Source organism: Hippoglossus hippoglossus, chromosome 7 (assembly GCF_009819705.1).
Source record: "Hippoglossus hippoglossus isolate fHipHip1 chromosome 7, fHipHip1.pri, whole genome shotgun sequence".
Taxonomy (NCBI): domain Eukaryota; kingdom Metazoa; phylum Chordata; class Actinopteri; order Pleuronectiformes; family Pleuronectidae; genus Hippoglossus; species Hippoglossus hippoglossus.
Genome location: NC_047157.1, coordinates 10,701,870 through 10,714,783, shown reverse-complemented (window position 1 = coordinate 10,714,783; position 12,914 = coordinate 10,701,870). Strand labels below are relative to the sequence as shown.

General features: G+C 39.3%; 1 protein-coding gene across 5 annotated transcripts in view; it reads left to right on the top strand.

Moving 5' to 3' along the window:
• The window catches only part of cacna1db (calcium channel, voltage-dependent, L type, alpha 1D subunit, b), a 69,705-nt gene that overhangs the window by 24,657 nt on the left and 32,134 nt on the right, over positions 1–12,914 (top strand). For all 5 annotated transcript variants that reach the window (XM_034591358.1, XM_034591357.1, XM_034591355.1 and 2 more), the window contains exons 4-9: positions 3,313–3,452; positions 4,094–4,236; positions 4,818–4,970; positions 7,270–7,466; positions 9,199–9,302; positions 9,571–9,740. In XM_034591358.1, coding sequence (XP_034447249.1) covers positions 3,313–3,452; positions 4,094–4,236; positions 4,818–4,970; positions 7,270–7,466; positions 9,199–9,302; positions 9,571–9,740 — 907 coding nt within the window. The remainder of the gene's footprint in view (positions 1–3,312; positions 3,453–4,093; positions 4,237–4,817; positions 4,971–7,269; positions 7,467–9,198; positions 9,303–9,570; positions 9,741–12,914) is intronic.

Below are 12,914 nucleotides of genomic sequence, written 5' to 3'. Positions count from 1 at the left end.
GAAAATGTACAGTGAGTGAAGTAATAATAGTTAAGAATTGCTCAGCTGTTCCTCTTAAGTTTGTTTAGTCTTAGATATTTAATATACGATATTTACTAGTTGAAATATGCTGTATATACACTCTAAAACATACACAGCTCAACAGGCCCAACAGTCCCCTTAAATTCAATCAAGCTGCACCAAATTTCACACGATCATAAATCATAATTAAGACCCCTAAATGTGCCAGATTTTTAAATACACCTACATTGGTAATGCCCTGCATTGTTAAAACCTAGGATCCGCTCTTTTGTCCATATCTGCACCAGATATTGAATGGATTCTTTCTTGGTCCATGTCACATCCTTCCACAAACGGGGGCGATAACAGAACCTCCTTGGTGGTGGTACCTTTATTACCAGTATTACTACTAAATAATTCATACGGGCAAACACACTGTCTCAAAGTAATGAAGGCAGTGTTGAACCTCTAAATTAATACATTGAGTTTACATTCTTTAATTTCTTAATTTTTGAACACCTGGCAGTTGCATCAGGTGTTTGTGTAATTGCTTAAACTTCCATTTGCACTGTGTCTGTTGTGTGTATACTGTTTGTTTACACGTGTATTTGTGTGTTTACTCGGTGTGTAAGATCATGTGACCCCCTCCATTCATTCCCTCCATTGTCCTGCAGTAATCTCTCTTCTTCAGGCACAGCCTCACTCCCGCCACACAACCTGAAAAGAGTTGACACAGACAGCTCCACACACATCTGAGCACACACACTTTGTCATCTGTTCCCTGAGCAGAAGAGCGGACATTTCAGACCAATGTAAACAACAGGGGGATGGAACAAGAATGTTAAATTGCTCGGAGGCAGGTGTGTGTTCATGTTTATGTGTGCTTCATTGGCTCTTATCAGTGCCAAACAGCTCTGAGTCATGGCGCCTCTTGACCTGAACAAGTCATCACCCAGCTACTGTAATGGCACACCACTCAGTTTACACCAGCTAACAATTAGGAGCACAAAGACCACCACCATTGTAGCAAAATCAATATTTACACGAGTTTGATGAGTGCAAGCATCTGGGCAGTTCTGCCGCATGAAATGAACACAGCAGTGATTCTCCAAGTTGTGGTCAAGCTGAAACCATTCTGATTACTTTCATCTGTGTTCGTTTGTGTATTTGTTTGTTAGTTAGCCGCATTTCACAACAACTACTTGATGGATTTCCATTAAGTCTTGATGGAAGGATGTGGTATTGGTCAGTGAAGATCCCATTAGATTTTGGTGCGCGGATCCGGATCAGGGGGTAGATCAAGACATTTTCTTTCCCTTTCTCTCCTAATTGTGAGATAGGGCGTTTCTCAACATTTTCTCCTTGATTTCTCAGGGAATTATTCATAGCTCTTGATGAGAAAAACAAGTCACATTCAGGGAACTGATGCTCTGAGTGTGTGCAACTTATTGTGGTTTGATTGACTTAAGGGAATTGTTGGGTATGTGCTGTGCTGAGTGATATTTGTTAATGTTAGATTGAGGCAACACAGTTCAGGCTAAAACAACATTACCGACACCAATAGACAAATTGTAGCTAGAACAATGTTTTTTATAAACTCAGTTTTTCCTTGTGATGGATTACAAAACTCAACACAATGTGATTATTGATTTCTTTACAGATATTAGTTTCCTTATAAAAACACTCTCTTTCTTGTAATTTCTATAAGAAATGGGGTTTCCACATAAAGTATTACAATAGTCTTAAAATTACACTCATTTAAAAATCAAGAATCTATGAACATTTTTATATGAATATTTTTTGTCATTTTAAGTTTTGAAAAGAATGGCTCGACAAAAGATCTTCCTGCGTCACTGAAAAGTAAATTGTCTGTGAACGTTGTGTTTGCATCGGAGGTTTCAGGTTTACAGACCATGATGTGTGAGCTGCACATTAGACAAATGGTCCTGCAAACTCTCTCATGTCAATATCTGCTACGAGTGGAGACAAACTCTCCCCTTCCAGCAGATAAATGTGAAAACAGGGTTCTAGTGCAGATACGTCAATCTGCTCAGCCAAGGCCAAACATCCAAGTGAAGTAACAATAAGCAAAATCCTCCTTTGAATAGCAGGGGGACTTAAATGAAAGCCAGTGGCTGCCTGAAAGGAAAATAGATCGCAAAATATAAAGTAGACGGCTGCGCTGAAAAATAGTTGGCATTAATAAGAAAAAATATTGCAACATTGGTTCTAACTTTGATGTTATTAAATCAGAAATCAGTGCTCTTACAGTGGCTGTATCTAGTTTACCATTTCTAGGAGCGTCAATAATCCCTGTGTCAAGCTGTCTTGCTTCTTTTCAGAAATGTGGTTAGTGAGTGTGTGTGTGTGTATTTCTGTGGGTCTCTCTGCCCGGGTGTGTGGGTGTGACGTCTGAGTGTGCGTGTTACTGTTGTCTTCAGCGACTTCCTGTGAGCACGAATGTGTTTGTGTGAATCTTTGTGCGTGCTCTCCAAGTTCGCTTTGTCTGTTTAAGTCCTTTAAACCATCAAGAGATGTGCTTAACCTAATGTGCCCTAAAACCTGCCGGCCCACTTACCTTTTGCAATGAGGTAGTCGTAGAGAGAGAGAGAGAGAGAGAGAGAGAGAGAGAGAGAGAGAGAGAGAGAGAGAGAGAGAGAGAGAGAGAGAGAGAGAGAGAGAGAGAGAGAGAGAGAGAGAGAGAGAGAGAGAGAGAGAGAGAGAGAGAGAGAGAGAGAGAGAGTTTGTGTGTGGGAGAGACAGAAAGAAGTGAGATATGTAGGAGAGTGATTGGTGTTCTTGTGCGAGAGAAAGAAAGTGGAGCTGAGAAAGTGAAACAATGTGTTATCACAATAAATAGATGTGTCTGAGGAAACGTCCAAATTCAAGGAATTGCTTCCATCATCAGACACATTGTTACCATGGAAACACACTGATGATGCAACAGGACATACAGTATGGCTGAACAGGTTTGGCCCTGAAAGTATTTTCTTTTATACTGCATTTCCTAGTGATAGTTTGATAATTGATTTGGATGATTGTATTATGTGTTGCTTTGTTAGGACCTGATTTTAAGTTAGCAGTTAGAGTCATTAGGCTGTGGAAGTCAAATCAAGGATACTTTAATGCAGACTTTGACAAAAAAGAAATTAATTGTTGTGCCATTTGTGCTAACCATTGAATATGTCTTCATTATTTAGCCTGTCTGTAACATGCACATTATTTGGCTTAATATAACTTTCCTCTATTTTATTTTCTCCTTCTCTCTCTCCCTACAATTCTTCCTTCCGTTCCTCCTTTCTCTCCATGCAGGAAACAGTAGAGTATGCCTTCCTCATCATTTTCACTATAGAGACATTTCTGAAGATTATTGCCTACGGCCTGGTCATGCACCAAAACTCCTATGTCAGAAACGGCTGGAACATGCTGGACTTTGTCATTGTCATTGTGGGGTAAGTACCTTCATAGGTAGCTGTATGTATGTACAAACTCACACAATCAAAGATGCAAATACACACTTAGACAAACAATGAGATTATTCTTGACAGCTAGGCTTAAACTTTATATACACACTCATACAGTTGCTTGTGTACACACACATATATGCATCGCACCAACGTCTTAATTCAACATTTGGCTTTCTATCATATGTGTCAACACCACAGAAAATCAACTTGTCATTTCACACACACACACACACACACACACACACACACACACACACACACACACACACACACACACACACACACACACACACACACACACACACACACACACACACACACACACACACACACAGACACACGCAAGGCCTTGTTAATTGTGATGGTTTATCAGTAGACCACCTGGCTCCTGCGGGATGTAAACTGTGATGAGTTGTATAAAGCTAAAGGTAAATATGCACAGACATAAATGACACACACACATAAACCATGTATATAAGCAAACACTTGCACACACAGGTGCATGCAAAACTACAAAGAGGATTTGTGGCTTTGCTCTCTGTGTTTTGTCTCTTACGCTTTCATCTTTTTTTGCATCGGCGATGGCATCTACATCACCGCTCTTTTTTTACTCTCTTGCTCTCCAGGTTGTTCAGTGTTGTTCTGGAGATGATAACCAAAGACGCTGACTCTGGTGGACAGTCTGGAGGCAAACCTGGGGGTTTTGACGTCAAGGCCCTCCGGGCCTTCCGCGTGCTTCGACCCCTTCGCCTTGTCTCTGGAGTTCCCAGTGAGTTAACGCAGAGCTGTTTTTAAGCCTTAAACTACAGTATTTGAGCCAATTTTCAAGCCAGGTCACATGTCACTACTCGCTATTGTACATTATGTCACTCTATTGTTACCTCTGTTATATATCTTTAATTGATTATATCATACTATATTATATAAACTGAAATGTTATGTATTACTTAAGGAAAGCATCTGTGTCGTCCCTACTGTTATGATCAGTTCATTTATTTCCCAGGAGATACTGCTTCCTTCACAGTTTCTGTTTTCAGTTCACATCTGGCCTTACATGAAGTTGCCCTAATGTGTCTGCATTCTTTGAGTTGCCATAGCGACAGATCATTCACCACTTTCAGCAAGGAAAGGACCTCTGTAAAAGATGAAGTTGAACTCACATTAAAAATTTCTATTCTAGTTTACCATTTGTCTTTGTTGTCCACAGCAGCCGGGTTTGTTGGCATTCAAGCCTGTTCAGTGGTGCTCAGTGGTATCATGAGGCTGTGTAGATAATGGGATGTTTGTTTGTTAAACCTGAGTATAATAACATGTTTATGTGCTGACCTTGGCTTATGTGTATATTTGCAGGTTTACAGGTGGTTTTAAACTCCATCATTAAAGCCATGGTTCCCCTGCTTCACATCGCTCTGCTCGTCCTCTTCGTCATCATAATCTACGCCATCATTGGCCTGGAACTCTTCATCGGCAAAATGCATGCCACATGCTATGTGATACAAACAGGTAAGGTGGTGCTAAGATAGTCCTTTTATTTCATACTCATGCCTGATAGTGAATAGACTAGAGTCACTTCTAGGCCTATGATTGCTATGGCAACAGCCATTGGCCAGAGGAATTATGTTTTCGGGTTGTCTGTACATCTGCATGTACATCCGTCACATTTTGTAAACACGATATCTCAAGAATGCCTTCAGGGAATTTCTGAAAATTGGGTACAAACATTAAATTGGACTCTGTTTTGGCCTTTTGAATGTGGTATCTCAAGTCTGCTTTTCAGGAATTCTCTCAAATTTTGACCACTTGTCACTTGGACTCAAAGATCAAAGGTCATAGTGACCTCATATTAGTATGGACAAAAGTGTATATGGACATTAGACACAGAAACTGCACTGGTTGGTGGAGGCATGCAACCACAGGGTGGTAATTCTAGTTAAACCAATTCCACAACCAACCTACAGCACAGTGTCAACCGATATATACATCACAGTTTAAGATTAATAGCCTACAGTATTTAATCCCTCAGGATGAATGGACACATGTTCCTTGTACATTGTATGAATGGCAACAAGCTGCTGAAAATGGGACAGAACAACAGATGGTGGGATTTAATGACTAATATCTGGCTGTTATGTTAACATGCTTGACCTTTACTCCAGCATTGCTTCCAACATGAAAGAATCATTCAAGAAGTAAGAATAAATTGATTGACAGATAGCCATGATAGAACAGAGCTCTGTTCTATCATGGCAAACAGGGATAGGTGGGCTATACAGCGTGTGTCACTCTCTGTCATGTACTGTACACATAACCCTGTCCTATCTCTCTCTTTCTCGCTTTGATCTCTTTTGATCTGTTTGTCTGTTAAAGTCAGGATAAGCATTGTAGACTTAACTCATAAGGTTCTGTCAGAGGGAGATGGAAGCTGCTTTTGATCCCCCTTTCCTTGTGCCTGTTCTGTTAGAGAAGGGACTGAGTCTGATGGAAAGTCTGACATGTTGTTGGCTCGTCTACAATGCATTTACCATGTGCATGTACATTTGTGAGTGGGTGTGGTTTCATGTGAGCTTGTTCCATAAATGTCTGCATCACTTATGTAATGACGGCATGGTGACAGAACATCCAGTAACAAAGTATGACCTAGCCAACTGTATTCCAATACCCTGTATGGAAAGCTGATCTCCATGTTGTGAGGCAGCTTAAATGCTGGAACTCGCTATTATCATTTCAAAACCAGCAGAAAATAGGATCGTTGGAAAATGGGATTAAAGGAAAAGAGAAGAAATTATGAGGAAAGGTTAATAATGGCACAGTCTTGCAAAAAATGAATTGCAATTTTCTTTCTCCATAGTGCTCTCATATCCCTTCATTCTTTCTTTCGTTTAATGCCCTTCAATCTCCGAAGGTACTTTAGGATGAGAAAAACGGTGTTGTGGTCAGAACACAGAAGCAGCACTCTCAGTATGAAATGGCCTTGGAATGATAGAGCAACACTGGTGTTGAGTGGTTTCTCAACTAGCCGCTGTGGAAATCTGTTCTTTATAGCTCACGTAGAGAGAAGCTGTAAAGTAATAAGGAAAATGTAAAAGAAGGGTTTTCTTTTAAGGTGAGATTTAAGAAAAGTGTTTTTTTGAAATGGAAGGCTGTAACAGTCAGATGCACACTCAGCATCAGTCAAAGACCTAATCTGGCAGGTGGAGTCTCTGAAGACAGATGTTCACCAGTACAATCCTGCACTGAAAGAACTATAGATGGACAACTAATGTCAAGATGCTAAGACATTAGGAAGACTCTCATATTATGCAAATGTGTTTGTTGACCTACAAAAGAATCAAGACATCTTCCTCAGCCTTTATATGATGGGCGAATTGAGGATGGATTTGTGGGGGCTGATACCAATATTAGGGAGAGAGAAAACATTTCCAATACCAATATTTATATATATAAATAAACATTGTTAATGATTTCTAAGATGTTCTTATCGAACCCTTATGAACCCCTTAGAGTTTAACCATACATTTATTATTTTCTGCATCATATCGGCGTGTATTGGCAAACATAAACGCAGATACTGTTATATCTGTGAATTTATGGGCCAACCGATATATTGGTCGGGTTCTAGTTTCAAAACATGGTGATATAAGCCTCAGTTGGTTTAATCCCGTTTCAATTTTCAGTTTGATTTTATCATTAACAGATTTGAATGATTTATTTGTCTATCTCTATCTCTCTCCCCCCCACACACACACACACACACACACACACACACACACACACACATACACACACACACACACACACACAGGTGTCCTCTCCGAAGAAGAGCCCACGCCATGTGCGGTATCAGGGCACGGCCGTCACTGCATGTTCAACGGTACAGTTTGCAGAGAGGGCTGGCAGGGCCCCAACAACGGCATCACCAACTTCGACAATTTTTTGTTTGCCATGCTCACCGTGTTCCAGTGCATCACCATGGAGGGCTGGACTGATGTTCTCTACTGGGTAATCTCCAAAATGACTCTAATGAAGCGCATATGTGGCACCACATTTGTTTATGAATCTACTCTGTGTCTCACTTTTTGAATTTTGGGATTTCGACAGAACCTTCTAAGGAATCTTAAAAAAAACAGGATTACAGATAAAAACTATCGTCACATATTTGCTAGAAAGGCAATTTAAATGTTTAATCAAATTAGATGATGTCAGCTGTTATATTGGCATCACAAATTAATATCTGATCTAAAATACATTCAGTTAAAGGATGGTAGTATTCTTAGTCATTGAATTGTCTGGAAATAAGTGACATTAGCTGGACACAATCATCACAAACGCCTTTCAAAACCCTTTGCTTCTCATTTGTGAAAATCACCAACAGCTTTTCATCAACCAAAACACTCAGCATTGACGCTAAACTCAGTTTTAATCACAATCCACCCACGTCCTTTTATTGACAGAGACCCTCTTATATGAAATAATGAACCTCTCTCCCTCTTTCTCGCTCTCTCTCCTCCTCACACACCCTTTACTTTCTAATGCATGTATGTGTTGCCATGGCGATACCATGCTAATGCTGTTTTCAAAGTGTCAAAGGAAGGACACTCAAAAAATAAAAGAATGTAGATGGAGACGGAATAGATTAATTCAATCTGACCTTTGACCTTTCCTGCAGAAATCAATTGGTCGCTGCAGGGTGGGTGGCAGCATTTTGTGCTTTTGTTTTTGTGAGAATTTGTGTCATCTCTGTGAATATTAGACCAAGTGAGAGAGTTTGTAAAAACCCAGATGTGAGGTTATAAATTCACAAACTCCATTATCTCCTCCAAACTATTAAATGGCACTCTAGCTTTGTGGTGTGGTCTTTGGCTACATCCCACATTTCTAATATATATCTAATTTTCTAATATTTCCTGTCACTCATTACTAATCTCCCACATGGGTCCCTCCAGTGGCCACAGCTAAGAGTGGACAGTGGATCTCCACAGCTGAAGAACGGCTTTGAGCTGCCATTCATTTTTTGTAATCCAGTGCTTGAGTCGCGTTCCCCTTGAGTGAAAAAAGATGTGTAAAAACAAGTACAAATACATAAAGACGTTGCATTTGTGTATGGTGAATGTTCACTCGAGCCTCTGTGACTGTGAAGTGGAGAACCACATTACAGTGCACTGCAAATATTTGGAAGAACTTCGACTTCAACTTTATTTATATAGCACTACAAACACAACATTGTTGATCCAAACTGCTTAAAGCACAATAGTAACAGTGAAATCAAAATCAATACAAAAAGTATTGTCATTATCATTATCAGAGTTCATCACTAATAACAGTAATAAAGTGGCTGGTGAGGATTTAAATGGCAGGTGGTTTTACTGGAAAACACTGTGAAAAGTATACTATCATCTCAGCCCGTTAGCCACTCACTATTACGAGAGCAACTTCAACACCAGGCATCACAATCCTTCTCAGATACACTGATCTTCTTCTATGGATGGCCTCCTATGGAGTGTTAAGTGAATGTTAAGTTCCTTTTCTTTCCTGTAATTTTATCGATGGGTCTCCTCTTGTGTTTCTGTGGGTTTACTAGTTTAAAACAGTGCAGTTCACTGAGATACGTTTATGAACATTTTTTGCATATGTAACGCATACATTTTTAAAAAGGAAATATTATACATACTATGTATAAACCAGGATTATATGTTTTCCTCTTTTCTCTTTCTCTGTTCGTGTTCCCATGTAGATGAATGATGCAATGGGCTTTGAGCTGCCTTGGGTTTACTTTGTCAGTCTGGTCATCTTTGGATCCTTCTTTGTCCTCAACTTGGTCCTGGGTGTGTTAAGCGGGTAGGTAGTGTGTGTACTTTGTTTTGGGTTGTCCTTTTTTCCATTTCTGGAACTGATGTTTATGACATATGACTTCACAAGTTGTACAAAGACTAAGAATATGTTTTGAAACATTATTTGAAATGGTTTTAATTCTTCAAATATAAGAATATATATATATATATATATATATATATATAATGATTTCTGGGGGGAAAAGCACCTGTCCTGATCCTGTACAGTATTATGTGATGCAGGTTTGAATGTTATTATGCTCTGCCATGTCCAGAGAGTTTTCCAAAGAGCGAGAGAAGGCCAAGGCTCGGGGAGACTTCCAAAAGCTCCGTGAGAAGCAGCAGTTGGAGGAAGACCTAAAGGGCTACCTGGACTGGATTACCCAGGCCGAGGACATCGACCCTGAGAACGAGGAAGAAGGAGACGAGGAGGGCAAGCGTAACCGTGAGTTATCACTATTCTTGTCTAAAGCAGGGAAATGAAGAATACAGACAGAACTCTGTGTTTCCAAGTCTTAACTTTTTTGCTTTATCTGAGTGAACAGAGGGAGATGATGAGGGCAAACAATTACTCACCCACCTGCTGTTCTAACACATTATCTCACTTATACTTTGCCTTAAATATGTTGTGAAGAAAATTACCCTGGCTCAGCTGTGGGACTGTTAAAAAATACATTAAAACGTTATAAAGTAATACACAGCTTTTTTCCTAAGTTACACTGATCTCCTGTATGGTTACAATGAGTTTATATGATGATCTCATTTGATATTCACTACATAAGGACAGCATCAACCTTACAGAGATACATTAAACATTTAGTAAATATGTGTCCGTCATTTACTGTCACAAAATGTTGACAAAACTTAACTTTTTTATAGGATCAAGGAAACAAACTGGAAAATAGACAAACAAACTCTACACATTGAAGCTGACCTGTTTTTGCCTTCACGCCAGTGACAGACAGGCGGCCGAAGGGTTGTCTATTGAGGGAATGTCTTCAAATTTGGTACAAATATTCACTTGACTCAAGGTTGACCTGAATAGAATTTGGTGGTCCAAGGTCAAAGGTCAAGATCACTGTCACAAAGCACATTTTTTCCCTTGTGAATGCGACATCCCCGGAATGCCTTAAGGGAATTTTTTCAGATTTGGCACAAACATTCACTTGAACTTGGATTTTGTTGTAGCCAAAGGTCAAAGGCTAAGGTCGTGGTGGCCTCACACAAGTATGTTTATATTTTTCTTAAACATGATGTCTTAAGATCAGCTTGAGGGAATATTTTAAAATTTGGTACAAACGTTCGCTTGGACTTAAAGATGAGCTCAATCATTTTTGGTGCCTGAAGGTCAAACGTCAAGGTCAGGAATTAAATTTGACTCATGGATGACCTGATTAGACTTTGGTGGTCAAAGGTCAAGGTCACGGTGGCCTCAGAAACATGTTTTTAGCCTCTTGAAAGTAATATATATAACACAGACTGGGAATTTCTTCAGCTTTCGATCAGTACACACGGAAACTCGACTGGTTAGTGGAGAATTACCGAGTTGGCACTGCGGTAATTCTAGTTTCGTAATGGCCTTTTTCTTCTTTGTCTCTTCCTTTCCATTTGGCCACTTCTTCCACGTCTACTTGATGTCTTCATCACTTTATCTTTTAGCCCTTTGTTTGAACTGAGACAAAATATTTATTTCCAGATCATCACTCACAGAGAAGAATTTTCACTTCATAAACTTTTGTTAAATGAAGTCCTTTCTCACATTTCCTGATCTGAGGCTTGGACCATGAAGAAAGTTCATCTGCTGTTTAGTTGTTACGTTTTTATGAGGTAACTGGACTCTGCAGTAACAGATGGAACTCTGGACAGTTCACACATTTTATTTTAGTAAACAATCAACGGATTACCAAGGATAATAAAAATAATCTTCATTTACCCATATTAAATGATGCATGTTTTGGAAATAAAGCAAAGGTGGAAATATACTCTTAAAACATACTTATCAGATGAAAGGCTGGATGGCTGTGTTTAGATTAGTTAGGTGTGCATTGATGTGAGGATCCCATCACACTCTGACCTTCAAGTCCCATTCAAGAAGTAGTTAATACTGAGTGACATGAAAAATTAGAAGCACCTGCAAGATGAAATTTATTTAAAAACAGAAGCCCTGTGATAAGAACCAAAATGCTTGGTCGTTGTTTTTTGACTGCGACAAAGTTTTTAGGCTGTACCTTGTTTTTGTATCAGATTTCATGCCATGGAAATATTTAGGTGGTAAGGGAACAGGGTCGTGCTTTGTTGTTACTATATAGTTCCTTTTTATATTTCTCACCCTTTTCTTTACTCATTATTTCTTTTCTAATATAAAGGGTGACACGGTGGCTCAGCGCTGTTATTTTACTAGAAGGTCAGAGTGTCTGTAGAATATGCATGTTCTCTAGAATCTTTTATATTTTATAGTAATTTAAATTCATGGTTATATCTATTAAATGTATTATATTTATTTACATTTATAATTTATTCAAATAAGGAAATAGAGTTTGTGGACAGAATGCATATGATAAAGTTTGAATCGTATGAAATGTGGGTGTAAACCACCTGAAACCAACTGCGCCTTTTAAAAGTTTGTGACCCAGTTCCTCAGTTTGGCCCACAGTGATGTTTGATGGCAGCCTTGCCTATCGTCTTAATACAGTGCCTTAAAACCAGTGTGGTCAGTGCTTCTGCGCCTGTCTGTTTTCTTTGTCCTCCATTAGTTTCCGTGCTTTCGACTTCTGCTGTCATTGTTGTAGACGACACACCCAAACAACATACTAACTGTCTTTCCTTGATTCCTGCAGTGTCTGTGTGCCTTGTAAAAAATCAAAAAAATCTGTAGATTTCTGCTAACATTAGTTTTCTTCCCTATTCCTCCTTTATCTTCCTTTTGTTTCCCAGTTCTTCTTCCCTTGTCGCCAACAGTTGTTCTCTTCTCTGCCTTCCTTCTATTGTCTGCTTTCTTACTGGAGCCTTGTTTTTTGCTGGTCCCTCCCAGTCCATCATCGTATTACATAGTTACTCTGTCCAAAACTGGATGTAGCTCGAGCAACACTGAACTTGAACTGAGAATTACTTTATTTAAAGCACCAGATTTACAGTTCTAAGCATGACATTTGACAACCAGTGCATTCTGATGGGCAGTGTAAGGACGAGACTGATTAAAACTACTTTAGTCACATCTTTGGCTTTTTCCTATTTGCACAGTATATTATTAAAAACTGCTTTTACATAATGCTATCATATACTTCAAGCAAATGTATGTACAAATTATTGCAAATACTTAAAAGCTAGTTTTACTGTTAAACTGTAATGTCTCAACTTTCTCTTTCGTGTAACTTGCCAGTCACAGAAGCAAATAATACAGATACGTTTTACTTAGGAAGAACAGGTTACTCAATGTATTGATTCAGTCAGGTACAGGCAGATGATGTCACTGTCCGTCCTGGACACTTGTTTAGTTGCTCTGCTTGGTGTAGACATGGTAGCTGTGTCAGTGGTTTGTACTGCTGCTGTCTCTTGTTGTACATTCCTCTCTTTCTCTCTTGTTCTGCTGTGTACTGACTCACTGCTTCCTCTGCTGTCT